Here is a 21,463-nt window from a genome sequence, read left to right as displayed (position 1 = left end):
TTGATCTGTCCCAATCCAAGCCCTCTTGGTCCTTTTAGACCTCGACTCCACCCAGCCCTGCTCGCTGCTATGTCTAGATCTAATTTTTGACATATAATTCACCCAGCTTGAACTTGGTTGGTGCTTGTTGGACAGCAGACTTCGTGCTGGACCTGAGCAAGGTGATTCCACAGCATCACATCACTCACTCTCCCCAAGATGATGGGAACTTGAACCATAAATCCATGAGCTAGCCCTGTGACCCAGCCCTCTTCCATCGCATAGAAACCTTTCAAATCCCTGGCTCCACTGAACATGTGCCTTTTTGTTGATGTTGTTCCTGTTAAATAAGTTTTAAAAATAACAAGGGTCATACACTTAAAAATTCTTGTAAAGAACAAACTGGATCCAGTTATTAATAAACTCTAGAAACTTAGGGACAAACAGCTGTAGAGAGAAGCAAAAAAGTGTAGGTAACCAGTGTATGTAAGGATAACTGGGTAACCAAGTGTACGTAAGGCTCAGCTTGAGTGTTAGCAGTGTTTCCTGCTCGTTGAAAGAGACAGTGAATATGGTACATCTCTGAAATCCCCCACACCAACTATTTAGAATTCCTACCCTTTCTTCCTTCACTCTTTTTTTAAAAATTAATTATTTTAATTGGAGGCTAATTACTTTACAATATTGTAGTGGTTTTTGCCATACATTGACCTGAATCAGCCTTGGGTGTACATGTGTTCCCCATCCTGAAACCCACCTCCCTCCTCTCTCCCCATCCCATCTCTCAGGGTCATCCCAGTGCACCAGCCCTGCTGAAGGCATCTAAATTCATGACCTGAGTCACAAGAAAGAACACTCTGAGAGCCCCAGCAGCAGGTGAACTGGTTGCTCTGCCTCCAGTCCACCTCCCCTCCCGGCTACACTGGCCATGTGATGGGGTGGCTGACACCTGGTTTACAGTCCCACCCCTGTACCTGCCCCCATCCCGACTCTGCACACTCTGCATGAGTAAATGGGCAAGTCACTTCTCTAGGCGTCAGCTTTCCCACCTCTAAAATGAAGAGCTGGGACAAGGCCCATGATTTTATAAACAAACATAAACATCAAAGAAGGAAAGAAAGCAACAAAGGGACAGCATGAGCAGCAGACAGGCACGTGCTTCTCATGTGGAAACACTACCAGAAACTCTCCAAAGCCACAGTCTGACTCGGCTGCAGGCAAGACTTTTTCCTCCGTTGAGAGAGAAAAGCTGACCTGAGTCATGTGGGACTCTGCATTCCTGATCTTTTTTTCTTTGTGGTACATTTCTCATCAGTGATTCTTTCAGTACAATCTTTTTTTTTTTTTAATTGAAAATAGACATTTTATATTGTTTGTACAAGGAACAGTTTCAAAATACAAATCTTATAATATGTAGATATAAAAGACAAGGGTATAAATATAAATGCACATCTATAGAAAAACATCACCAAGTTAAGTTTTCTTCTTTCTGAATCCTTAAATCTAGAGGATCTACTAGGCACAGTCTCTCTCTGCTCCCTTTCCATGCACGCAGAGCACCTGGCCGAGAGAAGGTTTTACAAGTTGAAATGCTGGTGTCATCCTTGTTAACACCTCCCAATCCAGGAGAAGTCTTGTAGTTCACTTGGAGCCTCAGGTGTGTTTCTTCTCTGTAACCCGCAGGTCAGGCTGAGGAATGGGATTGAATCGAGTGGACAAGCTGTCCTGAATAAATGTCATGATGAAATAAAAGCCCTGATAGGAAGCCCTGAGGCCTTCACTCCCTCCTGGGTAACTGTTGATGGCTGGGACTTCGGGAACTGGGCCTTACGCCCAGGGCAGGCAGGCAAGGCAGGCAGACAGAGGGCATCTGTCCTGAGCCCAGAGAACCCACCAGGAAGGGTGATGCTTGAGCTGGGCCGTCGGTAAAATGACGGCCAGATGTTTCCTCACCCTGGGGGTCTTTCCCCTGGGGCCAGCGCCCCAAGTCTTCCCTAGGTCCTCTCTGGCTGGGGAAGAGCTGGGCCTTCACTGCGGCCGCTGCTGGCCTCGGCGTCCCCGGAGCCTCCTAGGCCATACAGGTGGATTTCCGTGTCCTCCCCTCTGGCATCTGCCCCCATGGTCATCGGCACACTCTCCATGTGCTCCATCTCAACACCGGGTGTCTGGTGGGCTCGCCTGGAAAACAGGATAATTGACAGAGGAGAGATTGTGTCAACAAACAGTTCCTTTCGGACACTCTGATGGAGAGCACCCAGACTTCCTCCCCTCGCAGGTGGCCTTTAGATCTTATTTTGCATTTCACCCCTTTGTCCACCCAGTTTTACCAGCACTGTGGGGGCAGCTCCCCCCACCTTGCCAGCCCCCTGCCAAAAGGCAGTGGTTCCAGTGCCAGATGCCATGGGAGGAGTGAGTGACCAGAGCCTGGCCAAGCCAGCACTGACAGTCCTGATAAAAGCGATGTGACGGTTATGAAGCTCACTCAGTCATGTCCGTCTCTCTGTGACTCGATGGACTGTGGTCCCATGTCCACGGGGCTCCACTGTCCATTGGATTTTCCAGGCAAGGGTACTGGAGTGGGTTGCCATTTCCTTCTCAGGGGATCTTCCCAACCCAGGGATTGAACCCAGGTCTCCCACACTGTACACAGAGACTTTACCATCTGAGCCACCAGGGCAGCCCTGACATTTATTTAGTAAGTGTAAAATAAATAAACAAATATATTCATCAGTTCTTGAGAAGCCAGGAGTAGGGGATGCAGAGAATCTTAATCCCATGCCTCCCCACCTGTCACTGGATGTGTGTTTTAGGTCCTGAGTATGCGGACCTGTGGATTACACAGTCTGCCTCCTGAGAAGAAGCAATTTTCAGGACATTGTAGAGTCAACACCTGAGCTCCTTGGAGTGAGGCCTAAACTATGAATCAGAACTCTAGGCCAGTTTACAAAACCAATTTTCTAAAACCCAATTTGTTGAATCACTAATCTACCTAATAACCCATTTGCAAATTAATCAGCTTATGGAAAGAATCAGCTCACCACACGGCCAAGCAACAATGTTTATCATATTTACCAGTTCTTAAAGATACATTCATGACTATTGCCATAAGTACAGTCAGTGAATATTGATGCACTCCTCTTAGGAGCATATTTATTGGTCATATTTATCAAGTTTACAAATTCTTTTTAAGAATATATTTTTAATGTCTTCTTTAAAAATATTGTGTATTTATTCTCTTTTAATATCATCAATGAATATATTCTGTCTCCTAAGAATAATTCTAAATACATTTTATGTAGAAATTATTTAACTGTAATGATATTCTTAAAATCCTTTTAAAAGTAATTTTCTATTTCACAAATATTTTGGCATTTAGGGGGATTTTTTGATGAATTTTTAAGTAAAATATCAGCTTTCTTTTCTTGATTTCTAGACTGTGAAGTTTATGGCATTTCTTTTTGGTTAGGGTGATATTAATAGCTTTTGAAGATGTGTGTGAATATTTTGATAGCTGTTTTATATTTTGGCTTTGCAGTGCCATTTCATGGAATATTCATTTTGTCAAAGTTAGGCTCAAAGAGTGGTATAATCTTTATATTGATATAATATTTAGGAAGAAATTTTTGTGACTAGTGATTAAAAGTTTAGTTTCAACACACCTGATATGTCTGGAATAGCCATATCACTATGGAACAGTAAAATACTGGCTACCAGCTGATGGAAGTACAGAGTCAAGGCTAATACGCTATTTGAGGCTTTTATGAAGAAATGGTAAAAGTGCCTAAAGATTAGAAAAATAAAAGCTGAAATTTTAGCAAGTGGCAGAAACAGTCTTGCTGAAATATAGAATTTCTAGTATTAGAAATGCCAAGGTCAACATGTATGAGCCTATTTATGGGGATGTGTGTACGTATTTAACAAGTACATTCAAGAAGAACAATCCGTAAATATATCATACAAACTGCACGTCCATCAAATCAGTTACTTGGCACATTCTTTCCTTCTGAATTGGCTTTTGGTGAATTGGCCCCATGCCGTCCATTGATTTCTGGCTGCCCGGATTCTGACCAGTGACCTGCAGGCTGCCTTTGGACAGTGAAGGGAACAGGCCTGACTCAGTGACCACTTGGCCTGGACACTCCTTTTGCCCAGCACAGAGTGGGTGGGAGCACCCACATCTCCAGCCAAGAAAGGGTCTTCCTTGGCAAGGGCAGACCTAGGTCATCAGATGCAACCCTGCTCTTGGGGGAGGAAGCATCTTGTGCAGCGTGGGTCTCCTGTGCTACTCACCTTGACCTCAGGCAACGTACCAGAAGAAACACTAGGCACACTACAAAGACAACGGCGACAGGTGTGGAGACAGCTGCTGGAAAGAGAGCAGAATGAGTCAGCACCCTGCTCAAAGTCCCAGCGTTCCTGAGCCTGAAAATTCTGTACAGTTTACGCTTCTGCAGAGAGATCCAGATGCCTTCCCAACCAGCTCACAGTTACTAACAGATCCTAAGATCCACGCTGTTCTGTCTGTTCTACATCAGGGCAGAGAGGACACTCCTTTCCTGCCAACACAGCCACAGTGGTTGTTTGGGAGTTGTTAGAGAGGGTGGGACCTTCATGTGGAAGCAAGAGGGCTGAGCCCAGGAGCAGGTGAAACAGTACTATTTTTAAAACACTTGTTATCAATCAGAAGTTCCCAGCAGATTTGGCCAGTTTGCCTTAATATTGTGAAATCTCCCTGCAAAAATCACCAATGTGCCCTGCATCTAAAATGACAATCTGGAGCTTCCTTGGTGACTCAGTGGTGAAGAATTCACTTGCCAATGCAGGAGACATGGGTTCGATCCTTGGTCTGGGAACATCCCACTTGCTGCGGAGCACCTGGGCCCAAGTACCCCAACTACTGAGCCTGTGCTCTAGAGCCCAGAAGCCACAACGACTGAGGCCCATGCACGCCCTAGAGCCCGTACTCCATGAGGAAGAAAGCCACTGCAACGAGAAGCCTGAGCACTGCAACTAGAGAAAAGTCCACACGGTAATAAAGACCCATCACAGCCAAAAATAAATTTTAAACAATTTAAGATGACAACCTGAGCAACTGCAGACCCAGGACTCTCACTGTGACCCAGGAGGCATATTGATCACCTGGAGCCTTGAGCTTTTCAGACCTACGCCTAGACAGACGGCCACAACTGTGTGTGCAAGGACTTGGCCTTAAACTACTAGAACTGTCATCAAAAACAGCTAGAGATAAGATGAGGGAACATACCCAGATTTCTGCAGGATAGGAGAGGAAACGGGCAATGTGTAACGGAAGCTTCAAAGAAGACCATTCCTTTTGACTCTAATTTCACTTCTAGAAATGTATTCTAAGAAAATGGGAAATGCATACAAAGGAGTGGTCACTAAAGCATTGTTTAAAATAATTTTTAAAATGTTAATCTAAACTCTTATCAGTAAACAGTTAAATGAAATGTGGCATACCCATACAATGGAGTAGTATTCAGCTTTTCAAAACTTTGAAATCTACATTTGTTAGCACAGAAAGATGTCTACAAAGTCTTAAGTGAAAAATCTGGTTGAGATAAAAATGAATAAAAGAATTACCAGTAACCACGTATGTGTCCATATACACAAAATAGGTTTGAAGAATATATGCCAAGTATTAAGTAATTCTTTGGGCTTGTAGATAACTTTATTTTCTTTTTTAAAAAGTTAGCATTCCCCCCACCCCAGGATCTTTTTGCAATGACGCTCTAATCAGAAGAGACACTAAAGTTACAAAAACAAGACTACTTTTATTTATCTAAGTAAATAAAACTTAGAAAAGCTATTCCAGAAGAAGTAAGAGAAAACATGAGAAATTAGTGAACGTTGTTCTGAGCTTCTAGATTAAACATTAATCATCATCATGACTAAAAGACAAATTTCTTAGCAGAGATGTACCCTCCAGTAAACTATTCCTTCACATTGACTAATCAGGTTGGCATGCATTTACTGTTCACGGAGAGTTTTATTGGAAAAGGCGAGCTGATGTTAACTCTAGTTCCAGTTTCACAATGCTGCTTCCTGTTTCTAACTGAGAACAGAAGCTGCAGACTCAGACTCAAGGGCACAGAGGGGTCCTGAGCCAATGATATGACAAAGCAATTTGAATTCAGCCCCTGGAACTCAGACACTTGATTCCTTCCCTAGTTATTTCCAGGCAAATGTAGTAAAGAAATTGAAACAAGAATCACCAAATTTAGTAAAGAGAGTGAAACCAGAATTGCCAAAACAATGCATTAATACATCGGCTGTCATGTTTTCCACCCTTGTATGTTTCCTACCAGGCTGCGTGGGTTGGAGAAAAAGGAAAAGAGATTTGATGAGACAGAGAAAGAAGGAGGATTAGCTTGAGAGAGGAAGGAGAAGCTGGATTATTGCACAGGAGGCCAGAAGGCAGCAGCCCCTGCCTTGCCTTCAGCCTACGGTGATGTTGGGTCTGCAGTGGAGAAGACGGCTGAGGTGGCCAGTGGACCATGTTCAGTGTGGGTGAAGGAGTCCTCTGTAACCACAGTGAGGTACCACCTCATGCCAGTCAGAATGGCCACCATCAACAAGTTGACAGATAATACAAATTTGAAAAGATATGTGCACCCCAGTGTTCATAGCAGCCCTATTTTCCAAGTCAAGACATGGAAACACCCCAAATGTCTGTGAACAGATGCATGGATAAAGAGGTGGTATTTATGTACAAAGTAACATTGCTCAGCCATAAAAAAAGAATGAAATTCTATCATTTGCAGCAGTGTGGATGGGCCTAGAGTATATTATGCTTAGTGAAATAGGTCAGAGAGAAATACTGTACGATATCACTTATATGTGGAATCTAACAAATAATACAAATGAATGTATATATTAAACAGGAACAGACACAGAGAAAACAAACTTGTGGTTACCAAAAGAAAGAGGGAAGAGAGAGGGGCCAATTAGAGGTAGGGGATTAGCAGATATAAGCCACCATATATAAAATCGATGAGCAATAAAGATATACTGTACAGCACAAGGACTTACAGACAATTATCTTGTAACAACATGAATGGAATGTAATCTACAAAAATGCTGCACACCTGAAACTAACATATTGTTGTAAATCAACTATATTTCAGTTTTTAAAAAGTGTTCTCAGTGCATATCCAGGGAATCGTCATTTCTTGGCAGTACCTGCAAACTAGCTCAGTCAGATGGTAGGGTATCTGACATGCTGTGTGCCTGCATTTGCTGAAGGCAGTTATGAAATGAGAATGTCAACACCTTAGTCCCTGGCAATGGTTTCTCTTTTGTGTCTTCCTGTACTGAGCACATAGGAAGTGCTGGGTTCAGAGTGGGTAATCAATAAATACTTAATTGATGGAATTAAACCATTAACTTTCTGCAAGCTAAAAAACTGGAAAAAGGTCAGTTTTCATTCCAATCCCAAAGAAGGGCAATGCCAAAGAATGTTCAAACTACAGCACAATTGCACTCATTTCACATGCTAGCAAGGTAATGCTCAAAATCCTGCAAGCTAGGCTTCAACAGTGCCTAAATCGAGAACTTCCAGATGTACAAGCTGGATTTAGAAAAGGCAGAGGAACCAGAGATCAAATTGCCAACATCCATTGGATCATAGAAAAAGCAAGAGAATTCCAGAACATCTGCTTTATTGACTACGCTAAAGCCTTTGACCGTGTGGATCACAACAAACTGTGGAAAATTCTTAAAGAGATGGGAATACCAGACCACCTGATCTGCCTCCTGAGAAATCTGTATGCAGGTCAAGAAGCAACAGTTAGAACCAGACATGGAACAACAGACTGGTTCCAAATAGGTAAAGGAGTATGTCAAGGCTGTATATTGTCACCCTGCTTATTTAACTTATATGCAGAGTACATCATGCGAAATGCTGGGCTGGATGAAGCACAAGCTGGAATCAAGATTGCCGGGAGAAATATCAATAACCTCAGATTTGCAGATGGCACCACCCTTATGGCAGAAAGTGAAGAGGAACTAAAAAGCCTCTTGATGAAAGTGAAAGAGGACAGTTAAAAAGCTGGCTTAAAATTCAACATTCAAAAAACTAAGATCATGGCATCTGGTCCCATCACTTCATGGCAAATAGATGGGAAACAATGGAAACAGTGACAGACTTTATTTTCTTGGGCCTGAAAATTATTGTGGATGGTGACTGCAGCTATGAAATTAAAAAGCACTGCTCCTTGGAAGAAAAGCTGTGACCAACCTAGACAGCACATTGAAAAGCAGAGCCATCACTTTGCCGACAAAGGTCCATCTAGTCAAAGCTATGGTTTTTCCAGTAGTCATGTATGGATGTGAGAACTGGGCCACAGAGAAAGCTGAGTGCTGAAGAATTGATGCTTTTGAACTGTGGTGTTGGAGAAGACTCTTGAGAGTCCCTTGGACTGCAAGGAGATCCAACCAGTCAACCCTAAAGGAAATCAACCCTGAATATTCATTGGAAGAATTGATGCTGAAGCTGAAGCTCCAGTACTTTGGCCACCTGATGAGAAGAGTCCACTCATTGGAAAAGACCGTGATGCTCGGAAAGATTGAAGGTGGCAGAAGAAAGGGATGACAGAGGATGAGATGGTTGGTTGGGTGGCATCACTGACTCAATGGACATGAATTTGAGCAATCTCTGGGAGATAGTGAAGGATAGGGAAGCTTGGCATGCTGCAGTCCATGGGGTCACAAAGAGCTGGACACAACTGAACGACTGAACTGCAGCTGAAGGACATGTAAAGTGCCATTTACTTTTTAATGAGAAATCTGCATGTTGTTGCAGCTTAGGACCACATCTGGCACAAGATAGGAGCTCAATTTGTATCATTTGAACAGACGAATGATATGATATAGAGGTAGTCCCTTTAAAGGCTGAGCATGTAAACGGCAGCAGATGTACTTCTGCTCTGAAAGATGGAGGTATAATACAGTCTGAAAAATGAACCCTTCCCCTCAGGGGCATTAAATGGACATGGCAGGGAAAACGCCGTCGTAGCTGACATTCTATCCTTTTATTTCACAACCAGGAATCTTCCAAAATAGCCTAGGTAAGGAGCAGAGACAGACATTGGAATAATCAAATAAGGTTACTGATTACAAAACAAGGCTGCCAAGTGAGTGCATAGATACAGAAGATAGTGAAATGAGGACCATTTCCCTCAACATGTATTAAAATGTTAGAGCCCTCAAACTCCAATGAGTATTTGCTCACTCACTTCTGGAACATTTACTATTTACCATTTTGTTGCACTAAAAGAGCCACTTTTAAAAGTTGTGAAAGGGACTTCCCTGGCAGTCCAGGGGTTACGACTTCCCCTTCCGATACAAGGTGGGCAGGTTCAATCACTGGTCGGGGAGCTAAGACCCCACATCCCTCGGGGCCAAAAACATAAAACAGAAGCAATATTGTAACAAATTCAATAAAGACTTTAGAAATGGTCCACATCAAAAAAAATCTTTAAACACATAAAAGTGGTGATAATCATTTATATAATTCATTTTTTAAGAACTGAGACTGGTAAACTGGACTGATTAAAACATTACATGAATATCTACTGAGCAACTGCTATGGTAAAACATTATTTATATCGTCTTCCAAAGATGATCAATCAGTGGCTTATTCTTGCAGAAACAGGAGCCCCTACCAACACCCAAAGTGTCATGAGCGTCTCTGCCTCTTGTACCTGGCGGGACACACTCCTAGGTCCCAGGTGGCTGGGACTGTGTGTGACAGACATACTTTGGAGAAACTGTTCATCACTGTTTCTAGACACCTAGCAGGGTTTTAGTTTTCATTCCTATCTTCTTAGCTGGTGAAAATTAAATGGATCTCCTTTTCATGTCTTTGCTGACTAGGCCTATCACAGTTAGTGTTTACATTAAGCAGTCTGGAAGAAAGAAATCTTATTCATGCCACATAAAAGATTTAAAGTGTTTTTTTTTAATCTCTGTATTTCCACAGTTCCTTGAGCAGAGCTATCTTTGCCTATTATAGGTATTTAGTTAATGTTTATTATCTGGCATTTTAGAATAAGGGAGAGAATTGTTGATATTTTAATCCAGTGAAAGTCATGAACTGGAAAGAAATACAGATTAGATCTCATAATAAAATAATTTGGAAATCCACACTGGAAAAAAAATGGCCCTCAAGTTTTGTAGGATTTTTTCTTTCAGATAGACTTGCACAAGGGCTTCCCAGCCGGCTCAGTGGTAAAGAATCCACCTGCCCCTGCAGGAGACGCAAGAAACTGGGAGGTTCAGTCCCTGGGTCGGGAAGATCCCATGGAGAAGGGCATGGCAACCCACACTAGTATTCTCTCCGGGGAAATCTCCTGGACAGAGGAGCCCGGCAGGCTATTGTCCGTGGAGTCACAAGAGTCAGACGTGACTTAGTGACTAAACCAGCACCGCCACCAAACTTGCCCATGTGTGAAGTGATACAAGCTTTTCCAATTAGTCCTCCTTTGTCACATAGCCCAAGAATGTAAGGAACTCCAAGGCCCAGTAGGGGTTTTGGCTAGATACATTGTGGCAAATCCATATAATAAAACATCCTGAGCTGTTGGAAAGAATGAGGTGGTTTTTTGATCTATTGATGTGAAAAAATTTCCAAGACATACCATTAGGTAAAGACAAGGTGCAGAATAGTGAAAATAATATACCTAACTGTATCGGGTATCTTCTACATGCTATTTACAGATTGAGTCTCTCTGAAGGATATCCTGAAATCTAGTAGCAGGAGTTCCTGCCTGCCTGCAAGGAGACTTTCAGTCAGAGATGGGCTTTTTACCGTACAGCCTTTTATAACTTTTAATTGTTAAGCCCTAGGCAAATATTAACAGTTCAAGAAAATGACTAAAAAAATGTAAAAGTCTGTAGAAAAATTAATGTAACGTGACACAAGGAGAAAAATTTGGTCATCTCTCTTACTTATTGGCCACCTCTTAAATGATAAACATACTTTAGTTTCAACATCGTTGTCATTAAACACCACAGTTTTTCCATGAAAACACTCTCCAGAGAGCCTTTTAAAAATATCTTGCATTGGCATATGTTTCGATCGTTCTTAAAACCATTCTAATCAACTAAATGCAAAAATGACCAAAGCCACTTGGTTGTTTCCCAGAACACACTTGATGCAGATAAAATATAACTACAAAAACTTGAATCATTCTCTAGCCAGGAAACTTGTGAATAGAAATTAGAAATTAATTTTTGCCTGCGTTGAAATTATAGTTTTCTTTCCTCACTGAAAGCTTGCATTCCTCCCCGCTTCTGTTTCCTTGCATTTCTTGCGTTCCTCCCTGCTTCTGTTTCCTTGCATTTCTTGCATTTCTCCCTGCTTGTTTCCTTGCATTTCTTGCGTTTCTCCCTGCTTCTGTTTCCTTGCATTTCTCCCAGCTTCTGTTTCCTCCCCTCTCCTTTTTTCTCTCTCTCTTCCCTTCCTCTTTGTCTTTCATTCTTGCAAGCACTTTTCCATTTTCCTCCTTATACTCTCTGGGACTTTCTCTCTCTCCCAGCCTTAAAGTCATATGTCTTCTGTAAAGAAGCCTTTTATACCAAGAAGGCGAACTTCTTGCTTTTGAGTGTATAGTGCTAACTCCCTGTGAAAGATAAGTGCGGCTCATGTCAGAACATCATTTAATGATGTTAACTGGTTTTCCAGTGGGTCCTGAATGACAGTCTAGCCCCCACTTAGTAGGCCTGAACAGCTGCACGAGGGTGCCCTGTGGTGCACTGACCCTGGCTTCTGTACCAATTGCCTGACAGTGAGAACCTACCAACATTAAGATAAATAGCCAACCTAGAATTCTGCACACACTGTAAGCAGCGCAGTCATGTAACTCATCTACACAGAGACACTTCTGAGAGTGAAAGGGGCAGCTGTTGGTGACCACACTGGAACAGCGGGCGTAAGTCAGGACCGTCCAGCACCCTGGCACTGAGGTCCCCTGAACATAGACACCACCACTTGATGCAGATAAAACATAACTACAAAGGACCAAGGAAAATACTCACCGGTCATAACACTGGGATTGTACTGATATGCACCTGCGGAGAAGAGATTACAGCTCAGTTATTGCCATGGTCCTGAAGGCACTAATTTCTCTAAGCAGGAGAATTCCGGGACGGTTTGGCTCTCATCTTAAAGCCCTGAGAAATTCACAACCAGCAAAATCAGACTCACTTTAGCACGGAACCAGGATCACTTGTTTCCATGCTGAGCCATGCTTAGGAGTCAGAGGCGCATTTACAGAACATGCAGGTTACCCAGAGAGCGTGCCCCTATCCCTCACACCATGACTCCAGATGGCAGAAAGCGTCCTCTCGTGTCAGGAGGAGGCGGATCTTAATCAGATTTGCAGCAAAGGCTCTGCCATGCAACTTTTAGTGTGGGCAGAGACAGTTCTCTTCCCTCTGAAGCAGGGAAGCAGGTGGAGCATAGAACAGAGGCTGGAGCGAGAAGGCTGTGGCAGAGAGCAGGAGGCAGAGGGTCACGCAGTCACCCTGATTATGGATTGGATGGTGTGACGTGATCGGCCTACTCTGGATCTGCACCCGCGTCTCAGAAACAGCCCCCGGGAGCTGCGCTCTCCTCCAGCAGGCAAAGCCAGCACTAACCGGGCGTGTCCTGCAAGGCCGGGTGTGTGTGTTCCGGAGCCTTGGCTGCTGTCTGAGCTGGGACGTAGGTGGTCTCCTTACTGACTACCCCTGTGGTTCCCACAGGAGGAGCTGTGGATGGCAGCCTGGAGCCTGGTCCAGTAGCTGGCCTTGTGGCCACTTTGGTGTCTGACTTGGAAGTAAGATCTGGCTCTGCAGGGGAGTGCAAGACATGGACAATGAAAACATTGAGAACAGTGTCTTTTCTGAGCTTCAGAAGAGAGTGGACCAACACCTTCTCCCGTGAGCCCACCCCGGCCAGCCCTCTCCCAGCAAACTCCTCCACAGCTCTGGGGGAAGATCCCTTGAGTGGGTAACATCTTCGTCGGTTCTGAATGGCCAAGAGGCTTTTGCGGACACTAGTGGATTTATGACTATTTATCATGGGCCACATAAGCTAACAATCTCAAAGATTTGAGTAGAATCAGGCACTGGAGAAGTGGTTACCAGGAGACCCAGCTCAGACAAACAAGTGGAATTGGAGATTTCCCTGGTTATCCATTGGATAAGTATCCACCTGCCAATGCAGCGAACAGGGGGTTTGATCCCTGGTCTGGAAAGATCTCTCATGCTGTAGAGCAACGAAGCCAATGCACCACAACCGCTGAGCTCGTGCTCTAGAGCCCACCAGCCTCAACCGCTGAGCCCGTGCTCTAGAGCCCACCAGCCTCAACCGCTGAGCCCGTGCTCTAGAGCCCACCAGCCTCAACCACTGAGCCCGTGCTCTGCAACAAGAGAAGCCACCGCAGTGAGAGGCCTGAGCCCTGCAGATAGAGAGTAGCCCCCATCCACCACAGCTAGATAGAGCCCTCGCACAGCAGTGAAGAGCCAGTGCACCCAAGAAGGGAATGAGTAAAAATAGTTGAGAAAAGTGGAACTGTACTTGCCAAAGACCTCAGGATGCTAATTTTAGTTTACTTTTTACATACTTGCACAAAACTTTTGAAATAAGGGGAACCTGGGATTCAGCCCATCTGACCTTTCGAGAGTGGGCCTGAGGGATGCGTCCCGGCTCGGCACCCATCTCCGGGAGAAGGCTGAGCCGCCTGCCTTGCACTGAGGTCCTTGATCTCCCGTCCTGCACTGGCCAGCAGCTGGCACAGCCTGTAGGCTGCAGTGGCACAACCCTGCTGTTCTGTTTCTGTGCTGAGTGGGTCTTCCAGGGTGATAATACAGTCCTGATGAGCCCAGCCCTGGAGGCGAAGCTGTGATTGCACATCCTGGGCTATCCGGCCCCCTGTTCGGGCCTCTGCCCCACGCTCTCCCAGCCACGTGCGCCGGAGGAGTCATCGTGCTCTTTCACCCTCTGTCAGCACCTCGTAGGGCCTAGGCGCTCTGCAGACCATGCTCCCCCTGACCTGGAGCAGGCCCAGGAGGTGCCCCGGTCACAGCACCCACCCTGGAGGTTACACTCACACCTGAGATTTCCCTGCATGGCTGCAATCTGCCAAGTGCTTGGGGCATGAAGGCCAGGCTGAGAGAGGTCCCTTGAGCCAGGTGTGACTCAGGTCAAAGGGGTTGTGGGCACCCCAGCCTCTTCTTCCTATTTGTCATCAGCTTCCTTTTTCCTGGAAGGAAACCCTTGCTCCACCCTTCCACCTTCCCTTCAGCGATGGTTCTCAGCCCTGGCCCCCTGAGGGTCCCAGGAGAGCTTCTGGAGCTCCAGTAACCACGTGCTCCCCAGACCACCCAGAGTTCCAGGAGGTCTCAGTGAGCATCCTCAGTTAAGAACTGGCTCTCGAGGGAGGCAGCCCTAGAAGCGCTGTCAGCCACTGTGGGATGGCTGCGCCTGGTGGGAAAGGAGGGGACGGGGCCAGGAGAAGCCCGGCCCTGGGGCTTGCCTGATGGCTCAGTGGTAAGGAAGCCACCTGCCGACGCAGGAGACGCAGGTTTGATCCCCGGCCCAGGACGCTCCCACATGCCACAGGGCAACTAAACCTAGATGCCACAACTAGTGAGCCAGCGCACCAGAGCCCTCGAGCCACAACTCCTGATCCACGAGCTGCAACTTCTGAAGCCTGGGCTCCTAGAGCCTGTGCTTCCACAGCAAGAGACGCCACAGCAATGAGAAACCCATGCACCGCAACTCAACCCTTGCTCGCCGCAGCCTAAGCATCAACAAATACCCAGCACAGCCAAAATAAATAAATAAATAAAAACCTCACACTGGGTAATGGGCCACAGAGAATCAGGAGTCAAGAGAGGGTGTCAGAAGACACAGGGCAAGGCTTCCCAGGATATTTTGCATCCAAGAGCTCAGATTTTCTTAACAGTGCAGAGGAAAGTAGGGTAGAGTTTGCCTAAGACTTGGTCAAAATGCAGAACCCTGGCAGCTTTGTGCAAGCGTGTGTACCAAAACAATCACAGGTAGGGTTGTTGGGAGATGGTATGCTTGGGTCTCTCCCAGTTCTGCACGTCTTGCCAGTGGAGGCGCCATCTTTTCAAGGATGCTTAGATGGCCTTGGCAGGTGGAGATAGTACCTGCCCCCGGAGCACAGGGCAGATGTGTTCACACCAACAGTAAAACATCAGGTTCCTGCTCAGCTCCCTCCTCTCCAGGGATGTCCGCCGCCCACACGGGCACCTGCTTAGGCCTGCTTAAGGCACGTGTGGATGAGGGACTTGATGAGACCTGCCAGTGGCCTGCTGCCTGCAGTGCCAGGCAAGAGAGTCCTCTGTTTCTGATCCAGGAGGGTTGGGTTTTCTGCCAGTGCCCATGAGGCCCAGGAAGGCTGATATGCAAGGTGGGCAGAACCTCAGCCCCAATACCCCCTATTCTCGAAGCTACACATCTACCACGAAGTATGATCTGGCCTAGTAAGAGTGGATTTTAAACCATTATGAAGTGTGCACCCATGAAGCCTGGTTGTCCGGCAACTTTGGCTTAAAAGAGAAAATGAAGTTAATGTCAGTTCTTATCCTTGATGTGAATAAGGGGTGTTTGCAGTGGAACCCTGGCAGTGGTTCACGAATCTGCAGGCTCTCTGTGGACCTGAGGGCAGCCGAGGATAGGAATCCTGAGAGTCTGCAGCATTCCTACCTTTTCCGGAGGGGGTGGGGCTCTCTGGCTCTGGGGTCAACCCTGTCGGCGCTGCTGTGGAGGGTGGCCTTTGGTGACTCAGGGAGGGGTCTCCTAGAGAGAGGATAACCACACAGCATTTATGATCCCAAGGGTGGAACCTGGGGTGGCTTCAGAACTAGATGTAGATAAAAGAATAATAGTAATAAATGTATACTTTAAACAAATAATACATTTATAATTTAAAGTGGACACATCTGGCCGCCCAGGTCTGGCCAGAAACACAGGAGATAAACAGCTGTTCGTCCGCAGTTCCCAGTGCAGACTGCACAAGTTCATAGGCAAGTGTCTTATCTTTGGCTAGAATGATAGCAATGACATCAACTCAGCTTTTTAACGCTGGCTTTTGCATGAGAAAACAAATGATTACTCAGTTGATTGTTTTGGGCACAAGTTGTTGGGGAAATTATGGAGGGAGTGGTTAGTAGTAAAAGGTGGAGCTTTGGGGGCTAAGACCTAAAGGTTCCCCTAGTCTTTGGTTCTAAACATCTATGATTCTAGGCTTACCCCCATCCTTCTTTCCCCCTGCCCCACCCTGCAACCCACCCTGTTCAGTTCAGCATCCTTGATTCATTCACCCAGAGGAATTGGAACATTGAGGAAACGCCCACTTTCTCTACAGTAGGAAGCCCTGATTTTTGCCCCTGGACTACAGTTCCAATGGGTCCCCGGGCTAGACCGAGGAAGACTGCCGTGCTCTCCCCAAAGTTACTGCTCAGACCTGGCCTCACCTAGCCCATTCCCATGGGCCCAATTGTCCATGCGGTGGGCACCCTGTTCCCAGCCCAGCGATGCCTCTGCTACAAGCAGAAGGCCTGCCTGGCCTCTGAGCCCTGCACGGTGGCCACGTGGTGGCAGGGCAGGGGCACAGGGTAAACTCAATGCTACAGATTCAATAGAAAGACTGGCTTTTCAAGGAGTCCCCCAGCCATGAATCTGCTCTTGAACAACCCCGTTTGTCTGCTTTCCCTGGAAAGGAGCTGAGAATGTCCACAAATGTTAGGTGAGAACATACCCCACCTGGACATACACCTTGTGTGCAGTAACTATTTAACGCATCCTTCTCTTGGAAGACTATGGGTTGCTCTTTCCTTCTCTAGAGTACAGAGCTTAGTCTTCCTGAAAATAACCCTGCTGGCTTCCACTCTAAGATTCTTTGACTTCTCCTGGCACGGTTATCCAGCTGTGGATTTTTTTTTTCTTTTTTTTTAAGGTGGGGAAATTCCATAGATCTCTCCTCATTCTTGGTCTGGAGCTCTGGCTGGATCCTAGACAATGTCTGGACCAGGAGGTCTCTGCTCCATGGGTCTTCCCACTTCTCTCAGGGCAGGTATCAACCGGGGAGGAAGGGCAGTGATTTCCCTGTGGGCTGTCTCCTGGGGAGGAATCAGGCAGCCCTCCAGGGAGCAGGGTGCTATGAGCAAACTCCTCTGTCTGTAGCCCAGTTCTTGCTTCTGTGATCTAAAGCACTGATGGTAATAACAGTTAATATTTACCAGGGTTTGCTTACTCCTCCTACAACCCACAATGTTGAAAGGACCTGATGAATCAGGCCCATTTTCTTGATGAGGAACCAAGAGATCAAAGACATTGAGGCCCTTGCCCAAGGTCTCATGGGTGGTTATGTGGCAGAGCCAGGATTTGAATCCAGAACTGTGTGACCCCCACAGCCCACGTAGTTCCCCCTCTTTGAGCTGTTTAGAGGCCCATTGGTTTTTTTAGCCTCAGTCCTCAACCCAGACGTGTAGGCTCCCTCATCAGCTGCCCATACTGCGGTCTGCTCTCTGCGTGCCCATGGCGAAAGGAGTGGAGGGACAGTAGGGGGACAGCCACTTACTGATGCACTTGAGGTTGGGAGTGGTCCAGTGGGCGACTTTCGCGGTCTCATTAAACACACACTGGGTCAAGCTGGAGGTCCCAGCTTTACGCTTGAAGCCAGAATTACAAACATACCGCTCCCTGGAGTTGATGTTGTAATTCTTGACCTGGATGTCTGCATGCTCCACGGATGTGGGAGTCGGGCAGGTGATGCCTACAGAAGTGTAGATGAGAGGGAAGATATGAGCAGACTGCAGCTTACTCTTCGGGATGCTTGGGTGGAAGTCAGTAACTTTAAACCCGAGGGACCCTGGGGATCCCACCCCCCAGATTCAAGCATGTGGAAGATGTCGAGTAAGGGCGCCCACCATCTAGAAGTGGTCCAGGATCTTTCTTTAAGAGCCAGCCACTGAGCATCACTAGAGCCCAGGGGGCATCAGTGAAGACCCCTCTCCCTGTCCTCCACCCCCATGTCTCCAGCCTCCATATCTTTCAAACATATCCACCTCTGTCTCTCTCCTACCCTGCATCTTTTGCCTGAACAACAGCAACAGGCTCCAGGTTGCTACCTTTAACAAACCTTCCATTTCCACAAGGCAGCTGGCATCATCTTCATTTTTTAAATAGTTTATGTATTTATTTCTTTGGCTGTGCCGGGTCTTAGCTGTGGCATTCAGGATCTTTAGTTGTGGCATGTGAGATCTTTAGCTGCAGTGTATGGGATCTAGTTCCCCCACCAGGGATGGAGCCCAGGCCCCCCACATTGGGAATGTGGAGTCTTAACCACTGGACCACCAGGGGAGTCCCCAGCAGCATCTTTATAAATGCATATTTGATGACTTCACTCTTTCCTGGTTGCCCACTGCCATCTTTCCTGAGTTTAATGTCACTTTCTTAGGAAAGCCCTCCCTCACCCCTACAGTCACCCGAGTCCCAGAGTTCTGTGTCCTTTTCCTCTACAGTGGGTTCCATCCACAGCTGGATTTAAGACACGGACCCTTGAGGAAGGCTCTGCTGGCCCCGTCTGCCTCTCCAGCTACTCTTGCCTCTGGCCACACTGGCCTTTGGCCCATCACCACTCCCTATGCCTTCACCGTGCCCCCCTGCCTCACCCATCCCACCCTTCCTAGCTTAGTTCAATGCCACTTCCTCAGGAAAGCCCTCCCTCACAAGGGTCCTCAGTTCTTACAAGGTGAGGACCCAGCCAGGTTACCACCTTTCCTCCAAAGCAGCCTCCTTTAAGACTGAGTCCCATCCAAAGCCAGGAAGAGTCTATTGCAGCTAAAGTTTCAAAGCAAGATTTTTCTGTAGCCACTTGAAACAACTGTATGACTTCTTAATGCTCTTTCCCCTATCAATTCAGTACATTATTAGGTTTTCTTGTGCATGGAAGAGATGGGAGAGCTAGTTTCTGAGGGCAAGCCTCGCATAAGTGGGGTGATTGAGGCAGCTGAGAGTGGGCTGTGCTGGAGGGAAAGTCCCACAGGGGGAAATTCCTCAATAGCATTTGCCATCATCCTGAAGGCTCCCTTCTCAGTTACTGAAGGGTGTGTCTGAGCCAAGTGTCTCTTTGGTTGGGTGCCTGGCTGCCCACAGCTGCCTGGGGAGCTGACTTCGGGTTCCAGGTTGGGAAATGAATAAGTCTCTGCTGAGCAGCTGGAGCGTCTTGAGGGTTAGGACTCTGGCAGGGGGTGAGTGAAGTAATCTTTCTGCCAGGGAGGGACTCTGAGGGGAAGACTGAATGTAGCGCCGGTTGGATTCCCAGACTGGAGGAGGAAGGCGCCCTAACTGCCCCTGTGCCAGGGGTCCAAACTAGGGCCGGAGGGCCAAATCCAGCCTGCCATCTACTTTTGCCAATAAAGTTTTATTGGCACACAGCCTTGCTCATTTGTTTATGAAGATAGATGCTTTCACTCTGCAACAGCAGGACTGAATTTTTGCAACAGAGATCTAAATTATTTACTTCCTGGCCCCTTTCAGGAACGGCCTGCTCCAGGCTGTGTAGCCTTGAAACAAACCACTGCCCTTGTTACTAAGACCAGCTGAATGAGTCAGCACAGAACTAGGGCATTCCTTGGAGTAACTGAGGTTGACAAAAGTGATATTGCCCCACATAAAAAGAAAAACTGCCCCACATGGCAAAACTCAATGTGAGTCAGAAGACAAATGACCAGACTGAAAAACAACTGCTTTTCTATCACGTAGGGTTAACTTCTCTCATGTCAAGAGCTCCTGAAAGTCAATCAAAAGACTGCCAATCCCAAGGAAAAATAGGAAAAGAGTATAAACTGGAACTTGACAGAAAGGAAATACAAATGCTCTTAAATATATTTTTAAAATACTCAACCTCAGTCATAATGAAGGAAATGTAAAATAAAACTACCTAAGACAGCGCTTTCAGCTCCCAAGTTGGAATAGAGCCAGAAGTTGGTTACTACATCGTTACTTCTATGTTGCTCATACAGCCCCAAGTGAAACATACTTGCAATCTAAATACCCATGCATTTTGACCCTGCAATTCTGCTCCCAGGGATTTTATTTTACAGCTATATCTGCATTCCTGTGAAACGTTACAACACGTATACGTATACCCTTGAACTCAGCAGTTCCACCTCTAGGATTTGCCTTACTGGTGTATTTATGAAGTGAGTGTGTACAAGGTTATCCATTAAAATAGCCAGTAAATTACCCTGTATGTCATCAGTAGGAGAATAAATAAATCACAATAGAGATTATAGCACCACTATACCATGAAGTCCTACCCAGCGCTTTACAATAGAGATTAGAAAAAAAAAAAAAGAAAAAGAAAGAAAGAAAGTTATTTATGCACTGAAGTGGAGAGATTTCCAGGATAATCTGTTAGGTTTGGAAGAAAAGGGACAGAGCGCTGTGTATTACACACTACCCTCAGTGAGAAATGAAGCAATACATATATCCAGTTTTTTGTTTATACATAAAATCTCCAAAAGTATACACAAGAAACTATTCACACTGGAGGTGAGGCAGCTGAGGGATAAGATTGCTGCCTTTTCATGCTTTCTGAATTTTTAATGGTGCAAATGCTTTACCCATTAAAAATGCTTTTGAAATATTTTGTAATGCTGTTTCTTCTGCTGATGTGTACACAAGGTTTTTTTTTTTTTTTTCCATGATATATGCTGGGGTAACAATCAAATAGCTAGCAACCAGACAGTGGCCTGATTCAGAGAGCGAACAATCAAAATAGCTGCTGGCATTAACCAGGACCCGGTGGGGTGACCACTGGCCACAGATCAAAAGCCACACCAATGATGAGAACCAGCAGAATATCAGTCATGTATATATACTATATACTGTTTTAAATATATGAAATACTTCATAATAAAAAAGTGGGGGATGGGATTTAAAAATACCCCACAACAGGAAGTCAGAAATCACAGGACAAAGGAGAACTAAACCACGCGGAGCGTGTTCCTTGCTTTCACTGTAAAACCATGCCGCCTCTGCGTGGAGCCCTAGCTTTCCGCTTTCCTGCCTGACCCTCTGCCCAGGGCTTGCCCATCTTTTCCTCCAGAAAGTGCCCTCTGGGTTTCCATACTCCCCAGCTGCTAACCTAGGTGCAGATGTCAGAGAATCACTGCCAGAATCAGTGGGACACGCACTCACCTCTCAGGATCACCACCTCCTGAACCCCTTCTGCCACATCCTGGCTAGGAGGGCCTCTTTAGACATCAGATCAGAGGGAGCCAGCTCTGCATTCAGAGTGTGGTTGGAACAGTTACTGCCAAGTGCTCAGCAGTCTGCAGACAGGCCAGCTACCACTGGGTCAGCTGTCAGACCCTCCCCTCCCGCTTCAGGGTGTATTGCCAAGGTGTCAGCATCCTCATACCTGAACACACCTGAGCACAC

At 46.1% G+C, this 21,463-nt stretch overlaps 1 protein-coding gene across 6 annotated transcripts in view; it reads right to left on the bottom strand.

The window, feature by feature from the left end:
- Window positions 1-1,300: 1,300 nt before the first annotated feature.
- IL15RA (interleukin 15 receptor subunit alpha) overlaps window positions 1,301-21,463 on the bottom strand; it is a 36,367-nt gene continuing 16,204 nt past the window's right edge. The window contains exons 2-7 of one of the 6 annotated variants that reach the window (XM_040248260.1): window positions 17,595-17,789; window positions 15,719-15,811; window positions 12,640-12,831; window positions 12,037-12,069; window positions 4,270-4,345; window positions 1,301-2,157 (exon numbers count right to left, since the gene is read on the bottom strand). In XM_040248260.1, coding sequence (XP_040104194.1) covers window positions 1,974-2,157; window positions 4,270-4,345; window positions 12,037-12,069; window positions 12,640-12,831; window positions 15,719-15,811; window positions 17,595-17,789 — 773 coding nt within the window. In that variant the 3' untranslated portion in view covers window positions 1,301-1,973. The remainder of the gene's footprint in view (window positions 2,158-4,269; window positions 4,346-12,036; window positions 12,070-12,639; window positions 12,832-15,718; window positions 15,812-17,594; window positions 17,790-21,463) is intronic. The other 5 variants (XM_040248261.1, XM_040248263.1, XM_040248264.1 and 2 more) reach the window with 5 other exon arrangements.

This window comes from Oryx dammah, unplaced genomic scaffold, assembly GCF_014754425.2.
Source record: "Oryx dammah isolate SB20612 unplaced genomic scaffold, SCBI_Odam_1.1 HiC_scaffold_10, whole genome shotgun sequence".
NCBI lineage: Eukaryota > Metazoa > Chordata > Mammalia > Artiodactyla > Bovidae > Oryx > Oryx dammah.
The sequence above is the reverse complement of the archived record's forward strand: the minus strand, read 5'-3'. Positions and strand labels throughout refer to the sequence as shown.